Source organism: Scyliorhinus canicula, chromosome 13, assembly GCF_902713615.1.
Source record: "Scyliorhinus canicula chromosome 13, sScyCan1.1, whole genome shotgun sequence".
Taxonomy (NCBI): Eukaryota; Metazoa; Chordata; class Chondrichthyes; order Carcharhiniformes; family Scyliorhinidae; genus Scyliorhinus; species Scyliorhinus canicula.
The window spans coordinates 17,449,432-17,472,285 of NC_052158.1; the positions used below are offsets into that span (position 1 = coordinate 17,449,432).

Sequence of the window (22,854 nt, forward strand, 5' to 3'; positions counted from 1 at the left end):
GCAGACAGTGACCCAAGCCGGAATTGAACCTGGGGCACTGGAGCTGTGAAGCAATTTTGCTATCCACAATGCTACCGTGCTGCCCATATTTTCCCTATGACTGACCTGCTCTCTGTCTCTCTTCCTTTTTTAAAAATAATATTTAATTAAGGTATTTAAATTTTTTTATAACAGTAACAAAAACAATGACATCAACACCCCCCCCCCCCCCCACCCAACCAGCCCAATCTTCACACACGTCAACCATACAACTACAGTCCGCCCGCCCGACTTCCGGTAGCGGCCATGGAGGGGTAGGTCGCACATTTGATAGCTCCGCCTGTAACGGACTTTTGGACCTTTTTCCCCGGTTCTGTTCGGATTTTATGGGATAAAGCAGGGAAGAGTGAGACAGTGAGGAGAAATCCCCCTCCGGTGTCTGGAGAATTGGACCAGAAGTGGCCGTGTGAGACGAGAAAGTCCTATAAGGGAGACGCAAGCAGAGCTGGTAACACAGGACAGCATGGCGGAGGGCAAGGGAGACGACACAGTGGTCGACGGAGAAGCTGGTGAAGTTTTTCGAGGATTGATTCGTCAAGCAGTAAAAGGACACGCTGGACCCGACTAAGGCTTCGATTGATCAAGTGGTTCAGAATCAGGAAACCCATGGAGAGCGATCCAGGAGGTGGAACAAAAGTTGTCCGAGCACGAGGAGTATATAACCGTGCTGGAAAACAAGGTGGGGATGATTAACGACCGCCAGAAAAGAACGCAGGAGAAGCTGGAGGACCTGGAGAATAGGTCCAGGAGTTAGAATCTCAGAATTGTTCGCCTCCCTGAAGGCAGTGAGGGATCGGGTGCGAGGGCCTATGTGACGGACATGTTGGAGAAGTTGATGGGGGCTGGGGCGTTCCCTCGGCCCCTGGAATTGGACAGAGCGCACAGAGCCCTCGTGAGGAAGCCCAGAGCGAATGAACCGCCGAGGGCCATGGTGGTACGCTTTCACCGTTTCATGGACAAGGAACACGTTTTGCGATGGGCCAAGAAGGATCGGAGCAGCAAGTGGGAGAACTGTGAGTTGTGCATTTATCAGGACCTGGGAGCGGATTTGGCCAAGAGGCGAGCTGCGTTCAATTGGGCAAAAACGACCCCCTTTAAGAAGGGGGTGAAGTTCGGGATGTTGTACCCAGCCCGCCTGTGGGTCACACATGAGGAACGGGACTTCTACTTTGAAACGCCAGACGAAGTATGGACCTTTATTAAAGAAATGAAGCTGGAGGTGAATTAAAAGACACTTAAGCCTTGGAGAGGTACTGTGGCAGCGATTTGTGGTGCTGGATTGTAAAACTTTAAGTAGCTCTATGTGAAATAATGAGCTGTGTAGATGGTTAAAGGTTGATCTGTTGGGACCTTGTTAGAGGGGGGATGGGCTTTGAATTTAGTTCTACTTTTTGGGTGACTATTTTTCGAAAGTGATTGTTTCTTTTCTGTTTTTTTTCTGTTGTTTATTTACTGGGGAATGTGATGCTTTTAAAATGTTTATTCATGTAGCGGGGAGAGAGGAGAGTACAATAGGGAGACAGACTGCTCGGTGCCGGGGCGGGAGCGATCGAGTCAGCATGGGTCAGCTGACTCTCAGAAGCGCAGTGGGGGGTGAGCAGGTGTTAACCTGGAGCTTGACTTGTGGGATTGGGTTTATAGTGTTGTTGCTAGTGGGGAGGGGGAGAGCTGCTTTGCTGACAGGGGAGGAACTGTTACTAGGGGACAAATGGGAGGTCGGGAACGGCAACAGCCGGAGTGGGGAGTCGAGGAAGCAGAGGGCGCGAGCTCGAGGCTGACCTAAAAAGGGTGATGGCTAGTCGGCAGGGGCCCAGACTTAGAGTCACACATCCTGATCATGGGAGGTTGATCCGGTTGATCAGTCATTGATCCGGAATTGGACCGGTCAAAATCCAGGACAGGGTGGAGGCCGGCTGCGGCAAAGGAATTGAAGGGTTTTATGGAACAGATGGAGGGGAGTAGGCCCATGGAGGTTTGCACAGCCGAAGATGAAGGAGTTTTCCTTTTTTCACATGTTCACAAGGTATACTCTCGCATCAACTTTTTTGTTCTGAGCAGGGCGCTAATACTGAAGGTGGTGGATACTGAGTACTCGGCAATCGCAGTGTTGGATCATGCCCCGCATTGGGTGGATCTACGGGTTAGTGTGGAGAGAAGGCAACGCCCGCTGTGGCGACTGGATGTGGAGTTGCTAGCGGATGAAGCGATCTATCGGCAGGTTAACAAGTTCATCCAGAACTATCTGGAATCAAATGATACGGGGGAGGTTTCCGCAGCGACGGTCTGGGAAGCTTTGAAGGTAGTGGTCAAAGAGGAATTAATCTCGATACAGGCCCACAGAGAAAAGGTGGAACGGGCTGAGAGGGTAGATCAGTGGAGGAGATACTCCAGGTGGACAGGAGATACTCGGAGGCCCCGGACGCGGGGCTACTGAGGGAGCGGCGGAGGTTACAGGTGGACTTTGGGCTGTTGACGACTGGGAAAGCAGTGGAACAGTTGAGGAAGGCAAGGGGGGCGATTTATGAGTACGGGGAAAAGGCAAGCAGAATATTGGCGCACCAGCTCAGGAAAAGAGAGACGGCCAGGGAGATAGGTAAAGTAAAGAGTAGAGACGGTAACACTGTCCTGGATCTTGTGGGGGTGAACGAGATGTTTAAGGACTTTTATAGCAAATGATATGAGTCGGAACCCCCGGCTGGGGTGGAGGGGATGAGGTAATTTCTGGATCAGTTCACTCTATGCCCTCCAGGCCTTAATGGCCAAGTTAGAGCAGCCACCAAACTTACTAAGGACATTTTTCGATGTTTTGTATGATGAGGATGTGATATCTGAAGAAGCCTTTTACAAATGAGAGTCCAGTAAAGATCCAGCTGAGCAACAAGGAAAAGGAGTAGCTTTGAAATCTGTGACCGCTTTCTTCACTTGGTTAAGAGAAGCTGAAGAAGAATCAGAAGGCAATTAGAAATCATGATTGGCAGAAGTCAGTCACATGGCAAATCGCATTAGGCAGATGAGAACTGTCCTTTGAGTTTTTGCACAATCACCAACGATGCAAACAAATTTAGGGATCCCAAGGTATATCAACTTGGCTTCCCTATGCTAGATTTTTCTTTTGAGGGGAGGGCCCCCCAGCCCCTGGTCTCCTCTGTTCTTATGCCTATGAGTTGTATAAAAAGCCTTGAACAAGCCTGTAGTGGATTTTAAAAATCAGTAAGAGTTTAACAGTTTAATTAGACAAAATGTAAAACAGTACAGTTCCTAAATGATTCTACTTAATGTAGAACAGTTTTAGGACAGTTCTGTAAATAAATGTTCCGCAATATTGCTAATGTAATGCCATGTTATTTCTGCTGTCTTTGATAAAGTGCAGCAGTGTCTCCTGTATTTATAGTATTCCTGAGTTCATAAGGTGCTTGTAATTATCAACAAGAATGAATCCTTCATTGATTACAGTTTAAAATTAATGTGTAAATACTTTTTGCTTTATTAAGTATTTAATTAAAAAATAATGCCTCTTTTCACATCCAGAACTGGAAAATAAAGAACATATTACAATGTAAAAAAAATAAATAAATTCCGGATCAGTTGAGGTTCCCGGGGATGGAGGAGGACCTGGTGGAGGGGCTGGGAGCCGCAATTGAGATTGAGGAAATAATCAAGGTTCTGGAGGGCATGCAGTCGGGCAAGGCCCCGGAGCCTGACGGCTACCCGGTGGAATTCTATAAAGTTTTCAGAGATACTGAGCCCACTGCTGGTGAGGACATTTAACGAAGCAAGATAGAAGGGAGTCAATGTCGCAGGCCTCGATTTTCGGGGTAGAGGATAGGTGTGTGAGGTGCGCGGGAAGCCCAGCCAATCATGTCCACATGTTTTGGGCATGCCTGAAGCTTCGAGGGTTTTGGCAGGGTTTTGCTAAGGCAATGTCTATGGTGCTAAAAACATGGGTGGTGCCGAGTCTGGAAGATTTGGGAGTTCAGGGGGCGAAAGAGGCCGGCGCCCTGGCCTTTTGACTCCCTGGTAGCCTGGAGACGGATCTTGTTAATGTGGAGGGACTCAAAGCCCCCGGGTGTAGAGACCTGGGTTAGTGACGTGGCTGGGTTTCTCAGTCTGGAGAAAATAAGGTTTGCCTTAAGAAGGTCAATGTTAGGGTTCTCCCAGAGGTGGCAGCCGTTCGTCGACTTTCTCGCGGAAAATTAAAAATGTCGGCAGATGCAGTATTACAAGGGGGGGGGTACGGGTGGATCGTTGTTGTGTGGTTGTGTTGTGTGAAGATTCAGCTGGGGGGGGGGGGGGGATGTTTATTTTACCCTGTTGATGTCATTGTTTTTGTCACTATTATAAAAATTTTCAAATACCCTTAATAAAATATTATTTTTAAAAAACAATCCTCCTCCCCCCCCACCCCCCCCTTGGAATACTACATCTAAATCACCCCCCCCCCCCCCCCCCCTTGCCTTCTTCAACTGTTCCACTGCTTTCCCTGTGGTCAACAGCCCAAACCCCACCTGTAACCTCCGCCGCTCCCTCAGTAGCCCCGCATCCGGGGCCTCCGAGTATCTCCTGTCCACCTGGAGTATCTCCTCCACTAATCTATCCCTCTCAGCCCATTCCACCTTTTCTCTGTGGGCCCGTATCGAGATTAATTCCCGTCTGACTACTGGCTTCAAAGCTTCCCAGACCGTCGCTGCAGAGACCTCCCCCGTATCATTTGATTCCAGATAGATTGGGATGGACTTGTGGGGCTGGTTTAGCTCACTGGGCTAAATCGATGGCTTTTAAAGCAGACCAAGCAGGCCAGCAGCACGGTTCGATTCCTGTACCAGCCTCCCTGGACAGGTGCCGGAATGTGGCGACTAGGGGCTTTTCACAGTAACTTCATTGAAGCCTACTCGTGACCATAAGTGGTTTTCATTTCATTTCGTTTTAACCCGCCCACAGATTGCTTTGTCCGCTAGCAACCCCACATCCAGTCGCCACAGCGGGCGTTGCCCTCTCTCCACACTAACCCGTAGATCCACCCAGTGCGGGGCATGATCCAACACTGCAATTAACGAATACTCAATATCCATCACCATTGGTATCAGCATCCTGCTCAGAACAAAAAAAGTCGATGCGAGAGTATACCCTGTGGACATGTGAAAAAAAGGAAAACTCCTTTGTTCTCGGCCGTGCAAACCTGCAGGGGTCTACTCCCCCCATCTGTTCCATAAAACCCTTCAATTCCTTTGCCACTGCCGGCCTCCTCCCTGATTTTTACCGGTCCAGTTCCGAATCAATGACTGTGTTGAAGTCCCCTCCAATGATCAGGTTATGTGGCTCTAAGTCTGGGATCTTACCCGCCTCATAAATTCTACGTCGTCCAATTCGGAGCATATATGTTCACAAGTACCACTCGCACCCCTCCAGCTTCCCACTCACCATTATGTATCTACCACCTGGTCTGATATGATTCTCCCTGCCTCGAATGCCACTCGTTTGCTGATCAAGATCACTACCCCCCTGGTCTTTGAGTCCGGTCCTGAGTGGAACATTTGACGATCTAGCGGAATTTTTTAGCGCATCTTCACACACCCACACCCTTTGGAGAATAGTGGGGCGAGTGGGGAAAGGATTCCCGAGCTGACTATCCACCTGTTGAACTCACCTTCCGTGGCCAACAAGTCCCAGGGTTGGAATCGAACCAGGGGTTCCTAGTCCAGCTGTGGGGGGGGGGGGGGGGGGGGGGGGGGGGGCTACCCACCGTACCGCAAGGACTCCTCCAATCTACTGCCCTGTATTTTTGTGCAATTAAATGCTTTTTCTTTAGAATCATAGACCGGAATAGAATCATATAATCACAACAGTGCAAAGGAGGCCATTCGGCCCATTGAGTCTGCACCGGCCCTTGGAAAGAGCACCCTACTTAGCCCACGCCGCCACCCTATCCCCGTAATCCAGTAACCCCACCTAACCTTTTATTTGGACACTAAGTGCAATTTAGCATGGCCAATCCACCTAACTGGCACATCTTTGGACTGTGGGAGGAAACCGGAGCACCCGGAGGAAACCCACGCAGACACGGGGAGAACATGCACCGACAGTGCCCCAAACCGGGAATTGAACCTGGAACTGTGGAGCAACTGTGCTAACCTCTGTGCTGTGGCGCTGCCCACGTTAATGCTGCACATTAAGGGACAATTTAAAATGGGCAACCCGCTTAACCGGCACATCTTTGGACTGTGGGACGATACCGGAGCACCCGGAGGAAACCCACGCAGACAGGGGGAGAATGTGCAAACTCCACACAGACAGCTACCCGAGGTTGGAATCGAACCTGGGTCCCTGGCGCTGTGAGGCAGAAATGCTAACCACGGTGCCACCATGACGCCAAGTTTGACACGATCTTTAATTTTTTTGTTAACCACAGATGGTGTGGGTCCTTCCTTTGGAATTTTTCCTGCTTCTTGGAACCTATCTAATTTGTGTCTTCGGAAATATTTTCTTAAATGTTTGCCAGTGCATCTCTATTGATCTATTACTTAACCTAATTTATCGTTATTGTTCGCTAGCTCTAGTTTTATCCCCTCATAATTGCCCTTTATTTAAGTTCAAATTGAGAACCTTGGTCCGACTCTTCTCGCTCTCAACCTGAACTTAAAATTCAATCATATTATGATCACTGTTACCTAGGGATGACTTAAAAAATTTTTTAAAATTTATTTTCCTCCTTTTTCACATCTTATCCCATATTTACACCCACCAACAATAAACAATAATCAGCAACAAATATGGCATTCCCCATATCAATAACAACGAACAAAGAGCTGCTTGCAGAAAAATACTTTTCACTGTACCTCGGTACACGTGACAATAAACAAATCCAATCCAATCCAATCCCATCCTCCCACCAAACCCCAAACATTCGCCCACTTGTTCGCATAAACAAATGACAAAAAGGAATCGGGAATTACCCATAACCATCATTAACACCCCCCCCCCCAATTAATGTTCGTTGTTATCCAGTTCTTGAAAGTGCATCATGAATAATGCCCTTGAATTGTGGAACGCCTCCGAGCTTCCCCTCAGTTCAAACTTAATCTCAAGATTCAAGAATTCCAACAGGTCCCCCCGCCACGCCAGGGCACAGGGTGGAGAGGTTGCTCTCCAACCCATCAGGATCCGCCTTCGGGCGATCAACGAGGCGAAGGCTACAACATCTGCCTCAGCACCCGTTTCCAACCCCGGCTGGTCCGACACCCCGAAGATGGCCTCCCGGGGGCCCAGGTCCAGTCTCACGTGCACCACTTTAGAAATTACCCTAAAAACCTCCTTCCAGTAATCCTCTAGCTTTGGACAAAACATACGAACGTGATTAGCGGAGCCCCCCCCCCTCCCCCCCCTTTCCCCCGCAACGTTCACACACATCTTCTACTCCTTCAAAGAATTGGCTCATTCTCACCCTCATGAGGTGTGCTCTGTATACCACCTTCAGCCGTATCAGCCCTAACCTCGCACATGAGGTGGAGGCGTTCACTCTCCGGAGCACCTCACACCAGAACCTAAGGGTGACTTGCCTATGAGGTCATTAATTAATCCTAGCTTGTTTCAAAGTACCAGTTCTAAAAAAGCCTGCTCTGTGGTTGGCGCCAGAATGTGCTGTCGAAATATTGGAGTAACCTACCCTGAAAGCATTCTATGAATTCCTCACACAATAAAAAGAGAAAGTGCCGGAAAAACTCAGCCGGCCTGGCAGCATTTGTGGAGAGAGAAGCAGAGTTATCATTTCGTGTCTGTGTGCCTCTCCTGCAGACAATTCCTCACCTGAGTTACCTTTGCCCATCCGGTTTCTCCAGTCTACACAAATACTGACTAAAGTCCCGCATGATTATCGCTGTACCTTTCTGACGAGCTCCCACAATTTCCAACCTTGTGCACCATCCTCCCTTGTGGTTCTTGTTAGGGGGAGGACCTGGGCACCATTCTCGCAAGTGAGTTTTGTCAGACTGGGGGAACAGTGGCCTCTTCTCTCTCTCTAAAGATGTGCATGTTAGATGAATTGGCCATGCTAAATTGCTCATTTGTGAACAAAGGTTAGGTGGGGTGGGGCGGGGGGGGGGAGGGGGGGGGGGTGGGCCCGGATAGGGTGCTCTTTTGGAGAGTCAGTGCCGACTCGATGGGCCGAATGGCCTCCTTCTGCATTGCAGGGATTCTATTGGCCGTAAGGGCACCAAATGAAATAGGTGCAACCCTAGCCCAATCCAATATAATTGGATCAATTATATTGAATTTTACAGCACAGGGGACAGGCTATTCGGCCCAAGAGATCCATGCTAGTCTTTATGAGCCTCTTCCTTCCCCTGCGCCATCTCACCTCATTAATGTTTCCTCTTGTTCCTTACTCCCTACCGAGCAAATCAGGGCATGGCAGAAAAGCCACTTCGTTGGCCGTTTTTGGAGCTGCCTTCTGCCAGGAACTTGGCTGGGATCGGCTGAGTGGCACGTCACTCTATGTCATGTTGTCTCTCTCTCTCTTCCCCTCTCTCTCGCTCTGCAGACTAAACGTTTGACCCCTGACTTCAGTGACCGCGAGGTGTTCCTTGATCTGGTGTGGGAGGTCCAGAGCAGACGTCTGAATGACCAACGGTGCTCTTTCCGTAAGAAGGTCAAAGACCGTCGAGCATATAGATCGATGCCCTCAACACCTTTGGACAAAGAGAAACGTAAGGGATACATATGTATGGATGCATGGGCACACACGTACATTAGAGGGGTGCATTATTGTGGTGGTGTACATGGATGTGCAAGTGTCCATAGGTGTGTATCTGTATGGACGTACACGTATGTGCAGATGGATGTGTAGGTATACAATATGCACACGGACGTGGTTGTGTATATGGGACAGTATGTGCATGGATGTACAGGTGCACTTGGATGTGTAGGTGTACATGGTTGCCAATGTGTACACAGACGTGGATGTGTACATGGTCCAGCATGTGTATGGATGTACATGGATGTGTAGCTTTGGATGAATGTGTGTATTTGTAAAGATGGAGGTACATGTTATGAAGGCTGGAGACCGTGTCTGCGTGGGTTTCGCCCCCACAACCCAAAAATGTGCAGAGTAGGTGGATTGGCCACGCTAAATTGCCCCTTAATTGGAAAAAATAATTGGGTAATCTAAATTTATTATAAAAAAATGAAGGCTGGAGAGATGAAGTTGAATTGAAATATTTTCATGCCCCTCTGCTAATCTTCCACCTTCTTTGCAGATTTTTTCCCCTCCATGTCGTCACTGCAAACGGAAGAATTCTTCGACCTCATTGCCTATTCCCAGAGCCGTCGCATCAATGACCAGCGAGCAGACTTTGAAGACTCCCCCACAGTTGAACTCAGCTCACCTTTTCCAGCGGATATTGTTGAGTACCTGGCTCCAGTGGGAAGGACGGCATCTGATTCGCAGAGAGGGGAGGCTCCAGCAGCAACTCCAGCAGAGGCAAACCAGAATCCCGCAGGGGAAGAAGAGATCCCAGCAGAGGAGGTGGAGAGGCCAGCAGAGGGAGCCAAGAGCCCAGCAGAGGCAGCTGGGGGCCCAGCAGAGGGAGCTGGAAGTCCAGCAGAGGGAGCCAGGAGTCCAGCAGAGGGAGCCGGGAGCCCAGCAGAGGGAGCTGGAAGTCCAGCAGAGGGAGCCAGGAGTCCAGCAGAGGGAGCCGGGAGCCCAGCAGAGGGAGCCGGGAGCCCAGCAGAGGGAGCCGGGAGCCCAGCAGAGGGGGCTGGGTGTGCAGCAGAGGGGGCTGAGAGGCCAGAAGAGGTAGACGCGAGCCCAGCAGAGGAAGCTGGGAGTCCATCAAGGGGAACCGAGTACCCAGGAGACGGAGCCGAGAGCCCAGCAGGGGAAGCTGAGAATCCATCAGGGGGAGCTGACAGCCCAGGAGAGAAAGGGGAAGCTCCAGCAGAGGAAGAGAAGAACCCAGTAGAGAGAGAGGAGCTGCCAGCAGTGAAAGTGAAGAAGGAGCCGGAAGATGAACTGTACAACACCATCATGACACATCAGGTACGGAGAAACAAAAGGGTCAACTCTTGATCTGAGTGGGGGGTGGTTGGGGTGGGGGCGTGGGCAATAGGCAGCCCACAAAAGAGACATCGTCCAGTTGTTTTCTTTGTCCTGTCATTTGTGGCCGTAAGGTCAGTGGGTCGATAAGTGGTTAGTCATACCTTTTATTTTCTTTAATCGTTTATGGCAGGGGTGGGCAAACTTTTCCGTGCAAGGGCCACATTCAGAAATTCACAATTCACAAAGGGCCGCATAGTATATTAAGTAAAATAATTACTTCACCCGGTTATGATTCTGGGAGCCTCATATAGAACATAGAACAGTACAGCACAGAACAGGCCCTTCGGCCCTCGACGTTGTGCCGAGCAATGATCACCCTACTCAAGTCAACGTATCCACCCTATACCAGTAAGTAACCCAACAGCCCCCCCCCCCCCATTAACCTTAAAAAAAAATTAAAAAAAAAAAAAAAATTTTAAAAAAAAAATTTTTTTTTTTTTTTTTTTTTTTAATGACTTGGTGGGCCGCAGAAATACCTTTGGCGGGCCGCATGCGGCCCGCGGGCCGTAGTTTGCCCACCCCTGGTTTATGGGATGCGGCCATCGCTGGCTGGGCCAGCACTTATTGCCCATCCCTGAGGGAATTAGAGTCAACCACATTGCTATGGGTCTGGAGTCACATATAGGTCGAAACCAGGTAAGAAGTATGACAGATTTTTTTCCATCATTAGTGAACCAGAGCGGTTGTTATGACAATTAACAATGGTTTCATGGTCATCATTGCACTTCTAAACTTCTAATTCCAGGTTTAAAAATAAAAATTAAATTCCACCAACTGCCCTGGTAGGATTTGAACCCAGGTCCCCAGAGCCTTACCCTAGGTCTCTGGGTTACTAATCCAGTGACAATACCACTATGTCACTGCCTTCCCGAATGACATAGGCTGGAACACTTGCCTCCAGAAAATAGAAGAGGTGATTAGCTCAAGGTCTTCAAGATTAAGAAAGGGTTGTTCAGGGTCAATGTAGAATAGATGTTGGCCCTTGCTCGTGGGACCAGAACCAGGGAAGCATAAATCCAACAGAAATTCAAGAGAAACCTCCTTCTCCAGACAGTGATTAGAACATGGAAGTCATCATCATATAGAGTAGAAGAGGTTCCAGTTGATACGTGGCAAGAACCACTCATACCCCACATGTGCCAGGCAAGGGGGAATCTAACCATCTCTAACAAGAGGGAATAGAACAAAGAACAAAGAAAAGTACAGCACAGGAACAGGCCCTTCGGCCCTCCAAGTCTGCGCCGACCATGCTGCCCGTCTAAACTAAAATCTTCTGCACTTCTGAGGTCCGTATCCCTCTATTCCCATCCTATTCATGTATTTGTCAAGATGCCCCTTAAATGTCATTATTGTCCCTGCTTCCACCACCCCCTCCAGCAGCGAGTTCCAGGCACCTACTACACTCTGTGTAAATAACTTGCCTCGTACATTTCCTCTAAACCTTGCCCCTTGCATCTTAAACCTATGCCCCTTATTAATTGACCCCTCTATCCTGGGAAAAAGCCTCTGACTATCAACTCTGTCTATGCCCCTCATAATTTTGTAGACCTCTATCAGGTCGCCCCTCAACCTCCGTCGTTCCAGTGAGAACAAGCCGAGTTTATTCAACCTCTCCTCATAGCTAATGCCCTCCATACCAGGCAACTTCCTGGTGAATCTCTTCTGCAACCTCTCCAAAGCCTCCACATCCTTCTGGTAGTGTGGCGACCAGAATTGAACACTATACTCCAAGTGTGGCCTAACTAAGGTTCTATACAGCTGCAACATGACTTGTCAATTTTTATACTCAATGCCCCGGCCAATGAAGGCAAAGCTGCCGTATGCCTTCTTGATGTGGAGATGCCGGCGTTGGACTGGGGTGAGCACAGTAAGAAGTCTTACAACACCAGGTTAAAGTCCAACAGGTTTGTTTCAAACACGAGCTTTCGGAGCACGGCTCCTTCTTCAGGTGAATGGAAAGGCTTGTTCCAGAAATGTTTATATAGACACAGTCAGAGATGCCCCGGAATGCGAGCACCTGCAGGCAATCAAATCATCAAAGATGCAGAGAGAGAGGTAACTCCAGGTTAAAGAGGTGTGAATTGTCCCAAGCCAGTTCAGTCGGTAGGCCTCTGCAAGTCCAGGCTTGTTGGTGGGGGCCGAATGTAATGCGACATGAATCCCAGATCCCGGTTGAGTCCGCATTCATGCGTGCGGAACTTAGCTATAAGTTTTTGCTCAGCAATTTTGCGTTGTCGCGTCTCCTGAAGGCCTCCTTGTAGAATGCTGACCCGGAGATCAGAGGCTGAATGTCCTTGACTGCTGAAGTGTTCCCCAACTGGAAGGGAACAGTCCTGCCTGTTGATAGTCGCACGATGCCCGTTTATTCGTTGTCGCAGTGTCTGCATGGTCTCGCCAATGTACCACGCTTCGGGACATCCTTTCCTGCAGCGTATGAGGTAGACTACATTGGTCGAGTCGCACGAGTATGCGCCGCGTACCTGGTGGGTGGTGTTTCCACGTGTAATGGTGGTGTCCATGTCGATGATCTGGCATGTCTTGCAGAGATTACCCTGGCAGGGTTTTGTGGTGTTGTGGTTGCTGTTCTGAAGGCTGGGTAATTTGCTGCAAACAATGGTTTGTTTGAGGTTGCGCGGTTGTTTGAAGTGGACACCACCATTACACGTGGAAACACCACCCACCAGGTACGCGGCGCATACTCGTGCGACTCGACCAATGTAGTCTACCTCATACGCTGCAGGAAAGGATGTCCCGAAGCGTGGTACATTGGCGAGACCATGCAGACACTGCGACAACGAATAAACGGGCATCGTGCGACTATCAACAGGCAGGACTGTTCCCTTCCAGTTGGGGAACACTTCAGCAGTCAAGGACATTCAGCCTCTGATCTCCGGGTCAGCATTCTACAAGGAGGCCTTCAGGAGACGCGACAACGCAAAATTGCTGAGCAAAAACTTATAGCTAAGTTCCGCACGCATGAATGCGGACTCAACCGGGATCTGGGATTCATGTCGCATTACATTCGGCCCCCACCAACAAGCCTGGACTTGCAGAGGCCTACCGACTGAACTGGCTTGGGACAATTCACACCTCTTTAACCTGGAGTTACCTCTCTCTCTGCATCTTTGATGATTTGATTGCCTGCAGGTGCTCGCATTCCGGGGCATCTCTGACTGTGTCTATATAAACATTTCTGGAACAAGCCTTTCCATTCACCTGAAGAAGGAGCCGTGCTCCGAAAGCTCGTGTTTGAAACAAACCTGTTGGACTTTAACCTGGTGTTGTAAGACTTCTTAGTATGCCTTCTTGACTACCTTCTCCACCTGCGTTGCCCCTTTCAGTGACCTGTGGACCTGTAGACCTAGATCTCTCTCACTGTCAATACTCTTGAGGGTTCTACCAGTCACTGTATATTCCCTGCCTGCATTAGACCTTCCAAAATGCATTACCTCACATTTGTCCGGATTAAACTCCATCTGCCATCTCTCCGCCCAAGTCTCCAAATGATCTAAATCCTGCTATATCCTCTGACAGTCCTCATCACTATCCGCAATTCCACCAACGTTTGTGTGGTCCGCAAATTTACTAATCAGATCAGTTACATTTTCCTCCAAATCATTTATACAAACTACAAACTGCAACGGTCCCAGCGCTGATCCCTGCAGAAAAGCCCCCTTCCATTGCTACCCTCTGCTTTCTATGACCTAGCCAGTTCTGTATCCATCTTACCTCTGATCGCGTGTGACCACCTTTTGTACCAGTCTGGCATGAGGGATCTAACCATCTCCAACAAGAAGGGCTCTAACCATCACCAACAAGAGGGAATCTAACTATCTCCCCTTACATTCAATGACATGACCCATCGTAGAATCCCACCACTATCAACATTCTGCAGGTCACTATTCACCAGAAATGAAACTGGACGGGCCACATGAACAGTCCAAAGATGTGCGGGTTAGGTGGATTGGCCATGCTAAATTGCCCGTAGTGTCCTAAAAATGTACAGTTAAGGGGGGGGGGGGGGGGGGGGGGGGGGGGGTTGTTGGGTTACGGGTATAGGGTGGATACGTGGGTTTGAGTAGGGTGATCAATGCTCGGCACAACATCGAGGGCCGAAGGGCCTGTTCTGTGCTGTACTGTTCTATGTTCTATGAATGTTGTGGTTAATGAGCATTTCAGAGGCTGGGAATCCTGCAGCGAGTAACTCACCTCCTGACTCCCCAAAGCCTGTCCACAACTTACTAGACACAAGTCAGGAGTGTGATGGAATACCCTCTAACTTGCCTGGATGAATGCAGCTCCAACAACACTCAGGAAGTGCGATGCCATCCAGGACAAAGCAATCCCGCGTGATTGGCACCCCTATCACCACCTTAAACATTCACTCCATCCACCACCATTGCAAAGTAGCAACAGTGTGTACCATCTACACGATGCACTGCAGGAACTCACCAAGACTACTTGGACAGCACCTTCCAAACCCTCAGCCTCTACCACCCAGAAGATACATGGGAAATCCACCACCTGGAAGTTCCCCTCTGAGTCACACACTCAGATCACGAGGCATAAGAGCAAAAGTAGGCCGCTCGGCCCATCGATTCTGCTCTGCCATTCAATGAGATCATGACTGATCTGATGTCATCTGATGATCCTCAATTCCATTTTCCTGCCTTATCCCCATAACCCTTGATTCCCTCACTGATTAAATATCTGTCTATCTCCGCCTTGAACATACTTAACGATCCCAGCCTCCACAGCTCTCTGCGTTAAAGAATTCCGCCGATTCACTACCCTCTGAGAGAAGAAATTCTTCCTCCTCAGTCTTCAATGGGTGACCTCTTACTCTGAGATTATGCCCTCTGGTCCCGGACTCTCCCACAAGGGGAAACATCCTCTCAACATCTACCCTGTCAAGCCACCTGAGAATCCAACATGTCTCAATAAGGTTACCTTCCATTCTTCTCAACAGTTCCGGCTCAACCTACTCAACTTCCCCTCATAAGAACATTCCCCCATACCCAGGATCAACCCAGTGAACCCTCTCTGGACCTCCTCCGTTCTGACTTGGAAATATATTGGTCGTTCCTTCACTGTCGCTGGGGCGAGATCCATTGACTCCCTCCCTAACAGCACTGTGGGTGTACCTCCACCACATGGACTGCAGCAGGTTCAAGAAGGCAGCTCAACACCACCCACCTTCTCAAGGGCAGTTAGGGATGTGCAATGGAGGCTGGGCCTAGCCAGTGATGCCTACATTCCATGAGTGAATAAAAAGAATAATGAATGATACAACACAGGAACAGGCCCTTCGGCCCTCCAAACCTGCACCCACCATGAAGCCTGTCTAAACTAAAACCTTCTGCACTTCAGGGATTCGTATCTATTCCCATCCTAGTCATGTCTTCGCCGAGATGCCCCTTAAACGTCGCTATCGTTCCTGCTTCCACCACCTCCTCTGGCAGCGAGTTCCAGGCATCCTTTTGTAAAAAAACGTGCCTCGCACATCTCCTCTAAACTTTCCCCCTCGCGCCTTAAACTAATTTCCCCTAGTAATTGACTTTCCCACCCTGGGAAAAAGCTTCTGACTATCCACTCTGCCCACGCTACTCAGAATTTTGTAAACCTCTATCAGGTCCCCCCTCAACCTTCGTCATTTCAGTGCAAACAATCGAAGTTCATCCAACCTCTCCTCATCGTTTTTAAAAAATATCTCTTTATTCTCCTCCTTTTTTGCATTTTCTCCCAAATTTGCACCCACCAACAATAAACAATAATCAGTAATAAACGGTAATCAGTAACAAATATGTCAATCCCCAGATCAATAACAACGATCCCATTCTTCGACCAAACCCCCAAACATTCGCCCGCATGTTCACATAAACAAAGGACAAAAAGGAATCAGGAATCACCCATGGCCCCCATTAACACCCATCGCCCCCCTCTCCCCCCAACCCTCCCACCCCCCAAACTAATGTTCAATGTTATCCAGTTCTTGAAAGTGCATGATGAATAATGTCCATGAATTGTAGAATCCCCTCCATCCTTCCCCTCAGTTCAAACTTAACCTTCTCAAGAGTCAAGAATTCCAACAGGTCCCCCCCCCCCCTGCCACGCCAGGTCACAGGATGGAGAGGTTGCCCTCCATCCCATCAGGATCCACCTTTGGGCGATCAATGAAGCGAAGGCTACAACATCTGCCTCCGCACCCGTTTCCAACCCCGGCTGGTCCGACACCCTGAATATGGCCACCCGGGGACCCGGGTCCAGCTTCACGTGCACCACTTTAGAGATTAGCCTAAAAACCTCCTTCCAGTAATCCTCTAGCTTTGAACAGGACCAAAACATATGTACGTGATTAGCGACCCCCCCCCCCCCCCCCCCCCCCCCCCCGCCCCTCCCATTTCTGAAATTTCCATCCCAACTCCCTGGCTCTCTCCTCATAGTTAATACCCACCAGACCAGGCAACATCCTGGTAAACCTCTCCTGTACCGTCTCCAAAGCCTCCACATCCTGCTGGTGTGGCGGCCAGAATTGCACGCAATATTTCAAGTGTAGCCTCACTAAGGTTCTGTACAGCTGCAGCATGACTTGCGAGTTTTAATTAAATTTATTTTTATAAATTTAGAGTACCCAATTCATTTTTTCCAATTAAGGGGCAATTTAGCATGGCCAATCCACCTACCCTGCACATCTTTGGGTTGTGCGGGTGAGACCCACACAGACACGGGGAGAATGTGCAAACTCCATACGGACAGTGACTCAGAGCCGGGATCGAACCTGGGACCTCAGCACCGTGAGGCAACTGTGCTAACCACTGCTCCACCGTGCTGCCCCCTACTTGCCAATTTTGAAACTTCATGCCCCGGCCGATGAAGGCGAGCATGCCGTATACATTCTTGATTGCTTTATCCACCTACGTTGCCACTTTCAGTGATTTATCGACCTTTTGCCCAGATCCCTCTGTCTGTTAATACACCTGAGGGGGGGGGGGGGGGGGTCTGATTTCCCTCGAAGGGTAGGATCCTGTAATAAGTAGCAATGACACGATACAGCTTTGGAAACAATTTCCACTTTGTGTGGGGAAGCCTTCATTAACCCACGAAGCGATGGTATACACTCACACCACCCCTGGATCAGTAAGACCCGCGTGCCAGAGCTCATCCCTGGATGGTCGGTCCGCTGGACGAGGTCCTCCGCACACCTCCCGGGGACTGACCAAGACATTCTTTCCCAGCTGCCACAGCGGTGATCACGTGGGCCTGGACCTTTCATATCCTGATCTCACCTGGGTCACTTCACATACGAGGCCAGACTTCCAGTTGGGCCATCATTGGGTTTCGGTGCCTCAACAATCCCATCAAACATCTGCAAGACCACCTGCATGTGGTGATTTCCTGCTCTCAGCAAAGGGTGGTGGGTGGGGGGAGACAGGGGGAGGGGGTATCTCTAGCTGCATAGCAGCAGTCTTCATCTTGATAAGACAGGAGGAAAGAAATTTCCGGAGAGGCCATTGTCTGAGGGCTGTAGTAGACAGAATGAGTCTGGATGCAATTAGTCTGGGCCATCACCTTAATGGCGGACAGCATGGTGGCACATGGGCGGCGCAGTGGGGAATATTTAGCACTGCTGCCTCACCGCGCCAGGAACCCGGGTCTGATTCTGGCCTTGGATGACTGCCTGGGCGGAGTGTGCGTGTTCTCCCCTTGCCTACGGGCGCTCCGGTTTCCTCCCACAAGACCCGAAAGACGTGCTGATATGTGAATTGGACATTCTGAATTCTCCCCCCATGTCCCCAAACAGGCGCCGGAATGTGGCGACTAGGGGCTTTACACAGTAACTTCATTGCAGTGTTATTGCAAACCTACTTGGGACAAGAAGGATTATTATTATTAAAATGTGCAGGTTAGGTGGATTGGCCATGATAAATAACTGGGGTCATGGGGGTAGAGAGAGGGGGGGAGTGGGCCTTGACAGAGTGCTCCTTCAGCGGGTTTGCCCAGACTTGATGGGCTGAATGGCATCCTTCTGGACCGTAGGAATTGTATGGAGACTTACAGCCAGATATACCAGGGACCAGTGTGCATGTTGGAGAGAGAAGGAGTTGATGGTTGAGGACATCGTTTGCCAGGTTGTGTTTGTGTACATCTACTTTTTAATTTATTCACAGCACTTGCCGCCCATCACTATTTCCCTTGAGGAGGAGGCGGTTGGCTGCCTTCCTGAAAACAACTGGGTGGCTTGCTGGGCCTTTCCAGAGACTGGTTAACAGTCAGCCGCACTGCTGTGCTCACTCCTTAAACCAGACTGGGAATGTTTTCCATCTCTGAGTGAACCATTAGTGAATGAGTGAGGAAGTGAAGCAGTGGCCTTAACTGTGGAAAAACAAAAGGTGTCAATAGATAAGCTGCGGCATCAAATTATTCAAAGCAGGAAGTGGTGAAATTGGAAGAGGTTTTCGTTTTGCGTGCCACCTCAGAACGGGAAAGTTTTAAAAATTCTGATTTCAAATGGCCGGAGGCTTTACAGCTGCCCCTGTACATCACAGTTTCTTCAAACGCTTTCAAAAAAAAAACGCATCGAAAAGAGAGGGAGGCAGACCATATGTAGTTTATTTTGTACCCCTGTTGGTCCGGCCCTCGAGTGATCACCTGGTGCTACTGATTACATATTAATCCCTTGTGTACGTGCAGATGCAGAGATCACTACAGATGCGACCCTATTTCAGGTGCAGGCTGCACATCGGGCACCTGTTAGAACACCGCGCATAACCATTGTGGAAGGGACTTAGTGGGCAGGTTTTTAATTCTTAAGACAAACAGTTCAGACATGTTCCCAGCAGAGGGCGCTGGCTGGCTGCTGGGGTTTGAAGAGATCCATGGTCACACCGCACCCCCCCCCACCTTCCTATCCAACCGTCTCTAAGACCACACGCGCAGGTAGTGCAGGAAAAGCAAATACCCAATCGCGCTCTCCCCCCCCCCCCCCCCCACCCTATAGAACTGCACACATCCCATTTCGCCGTTCATTTCAATCCATCGACTGAAACCAGTGCATATCTCAGATCCGAATCGAACTGTGGAATCCACGCTGCTTAAATGTTTGGGGGCTCCTGTCGGGGAAAGCAAGGGCTGAGTGGGTGGGTCATTTTTCAAGGGATAGCACGGTGGCACATGGGCGGCACGGTGTCACAGTGGTTAGCACTGCTGCCTCACAGTGCCAGGGACCCGGGTTCAATACCGGCCTCAGGTGACTGTGTGGAGTTTGCACATTAGGTGGATTGGGTCACGCTGGTTGTCCCTTAGTGTCCAAAGATGTGGGGGGTAGGTGGGGCTGCGGGGTTTACGCTGGGGAGTGGGCCGAGGGAGGGTGCTCTTTTGGAGGGTGGGTACAGACTCGATGGGCCAAATGGCCTCCTCCTGCATTGTAGCAATTCTAATTCCAGGATGTCCCAATGCAATTCACAGCAAAATTCACACACAAAAGCAGAACAGTGCAGATGCTGGAAACCTGAAATAAAACCAGAAAGCACAATGCCGTCGCCAAACACATCTTCCCCTGCCCGTTCAGCATTCCGAAGGGGAAATCCCCTCTGCCATATCCTGGTCCGCTCCTCAGTTACTCCCAACACCTTCTCCTTTCCCATGGCTCCATCTCACGCAAACGCAGGAGGTGTAACACTTGCCCTTGCCCCCTGCCCTCCTGACCGCCCCGCTCTTCTCACTGTCCAACCTTTCTTCCGGGTGAACCTTTCTTTCAGTGTACTCTACTGTGCTCGCTGCTCGCAACGCGGCCTCCTCTACATTGGGGAGACCAAACGCAGATGAGGGGGGATGAAGGGCATCTGCATTACGGATTACCTCCACTCAGTCCGCACGCACGACCACGGACTGTCCTTTTAATTCTCCACCTCGTCGCCAGACTGACATCGATGTCCTCGCTCTGCTCAATGTCCCGGTGAGACTGGATGTAAGTTGGAGGAGCCGCCACCTCCCCTCTCGCTGAGACACCCTACAGCCTTCCGGACTCTGAGGTCAATAACTGCGGATCATCATCCCTGTTTCATGTTGTTCCTTTTCCTTCACGTGTTGGCTTTTTCTCCCTACGTCCAGTCAGCAGCGTACCCTTTTCCCGGCACATCTTCTGTTCCTTCTCTCGTCCTGTCACCATTCCCTGTGGTCTGGGTCGGGGGGAAAGTCTGTCGTTCAATATCTCCAGTCTTTCACCCCCCCCCCTCTTGTCCATTTCCCACCCGCCCCGGGGGTTCAAAATCCACTTCCGGTGAGTGCTCACAGATCACAAACGTTACGTACATTTTCGGCGTGGGAAATTTGCCCGCAGGAAGCTCCCGCAAACAGCAGCCAGACTCTGCTACCCGTTCTGGCAACGTGCAAGGAAAAGGCTGTTTCCGCCGGTGAGGGAGTCAGCCACAAGGCACCGTCACTTTCAACTTGTCAGTGGCAGGTTAAGCAGGGAATTGGTGCCCAGTGTTGGGCATTGCAATGCTTTGCCACAAGGGATGACTATGCCCACTCTGTAATCCTGGTGATGGGTAGGGGGGAGGGGGTAGGGGGTGTGGACATTTAGTGATATTCGCAGAAGGAATTTCGGAACGCTTTATCAGAACACGTAGCACAGGAGGAGGCCTACCACGCTTGCACAAACTTTTAGATATTTGACCCCCCCCCCCCCCTCCCGCCCCCCGGCTGTTTAACCGTAATTCTACAAATATACCCTCTGCCAGTTTACACCCAGTTCCTGTTTGAGCGGTGTGACCCCAACCCCCCCCCCCCCCCCTTCGCTGGAACTGGCGATTGGGCTGGACGGTGACGCCCCACTCAGTCGAATAGGTCTAATGAGACATGGCCCCCAGCGAGAAGCTAAGCTCTTTGTGGCGAGGGGTGAGGCTCAAGCCTCCGGGAGTGGGTTTTCAAACTCGCGTCGTTCTGACTCAGAGGTGTGAGCGCTGGCCGCAGTGTCAGTGGCCGATACCGGACCTGCTCGGGTGACGAGCTGGGCTGAAGAGCAGGGGGCAGCAGCGGAAATTAAGTAACCCATTTTGTTTCTCTCTCTCTCTCCCCCTCTCTCGCTCCCCCTCCTTGCCTCCGCCAGTCAGCCAGTGCTCGGATTGAGGATCAGCGCAGTCACCCTCCGGCCTACAGCTCCCAGGCCTTCTTCGATCTGCTGCATCGCCTGCAGGAGCAGCGGATGGACGAGCAACGGGCATCGCTGCCGCCGGGCCTGGCACCGAAGAGGGTGCCGAACCGGGTTCAGGAGGAGCGTCGGGGATCCTTCTTCTCGCCCTTGCTGAAGGGCATGGCCCAACGTCGTGCCAACTCCAGCTAAAGTTGCAGCGGGAAGAGAGAAATTATTTTTTTAAAATACGAATGCGGTATGGAGGAAATCGCAAAAGCCCCACAAAAGTTATGCGCGCGCACAAACACACACACACACACACACACACACACACACATATTAGTCAGCTCATGGATGAGGCTGGCGAGCAGAAGCTCAGCTCGGTGTTACAGTCAAAGATATTGAAACGCAGAAGCTGGATAACCTGAGAATAGCCCAAGAAATAAACGCTAACCCTTCGACCCAGATCAAGATGGCATTAAAATCGGGACTGCTTGGGACTGTGCCACCCTGTAGCCTCTCCCGAGGGGGAGGGAGGAAGAGGAGGGTCAATGTCTCCGCTTGAAGAAATCCCCTCTGAAGCACCTGCCCCATCCTTAAATCTACGCCCTCTGGTTATTGACCCCTCCGCTAAGGGGGAATTTTTCTTCCTATCCACCCTATCTATGCCCCTCAGTTAAAACAACTCAATCAGGTTCCCCCCTCATCCTTCTCTGCTCCAAGGAAAGCAACCCCAGCCTAACCAGCCTCTCTTCAGAGCTGAAACCCTGCAGCCCAGGCAACATCCTGGTGAATCTCCTCTGCACCCTCTCGAGTGCATTCAATTCCGTCCTATCGTCGTTTCGCACCCTCCAATCCTTCCCATTCACCGGTGCTATTCCTGGTCGCTCCTCGATTCCCCCCCCTCTCCCCCCGCCTGCTAATTCCCCCTGGTTTTGTAGTTAAGTCCATCCCCGGGCCCTCTCCTTCCAGACGCTGTTTAAAACCAGCGCCGCACAAATGCAAGTTGTTCTTGTTGGCACTGTCAGCGGTTTAATCCTGTTGGTCACACAACAGCCACCTTTGGGGACTGCGGGGGGTGGGGTGGGGGGGTGGGGGGGGGGAGAGGGTGCGAGAGTGACGCTGTTCAGCGGGTGATCCTTTGAGTAGGAACATTGGCTAATTTCTCCCTCCCCAACTCAGTTGAAGGCCACTGATACAAAACGTTGCAACTCAGCCCACTGTGCAGTTGACAGCTTCACTGAGAGTGGGACAGGTACATTTGGTTCATTGCTGGGATTGTTGCTGGCTAGGACAGCATTTCAAGCCTATTCCAAATTGCCTTGCAGGAAGTGCCTGCTGGAGCCCGTTTCGCGTAGGTACACCCACAGCGCTGTTAGGGAGGAAGTTTCAGGATTTTCAGAAGGAGCGGCCGATATATTTCCAAGTCAGGATGGTGGGTGATTTGGAGGGGAACCTCCAGGTGGTGAGAGTCCCACTTACCTGTTGCCCTTGTCCTTTTAAATGGCAGCAGTCCTGAGTTTGGAAGGTGCAGTGCGCCTTGTCGATGGCACACCCGGCTGCCACGGTGTGTCGGTGGTGGAGGGAGTGA

General features: G+C 50.5%; 1 protein-coding gene across 1 annotated transcript in view; it reads left to right on the forward strand.

The window, feature by feature from the left end:
• LOC119976490 overlaps positions 1–22,353 on the forward strand; it is a 63,775-nt gene extending 41,422 nt beyond the window's left edge. Inside the window, exons 4-6 of the mRNA XM_038817033.1 lie at positions 8,573–8,738; positions 9,288–10,069; positions 21,240–22,353. Coding sequence (XP_038672961.1) covers positions 8,573–8,738; positions 9,288–10,069; positions 21,240–21,473 — 1,182 coding nt within the window. The 3' untranslated portion in view covers positions 21,474–22,353. The remainder of the gene's footprint in view (positions 1–8,572; positions 8,739–9,287; positions 10,070–21,239) is intronic.
• The last annotated feature ends 501 nt before the right edge of the window (positions 22,354–22,854 follow it).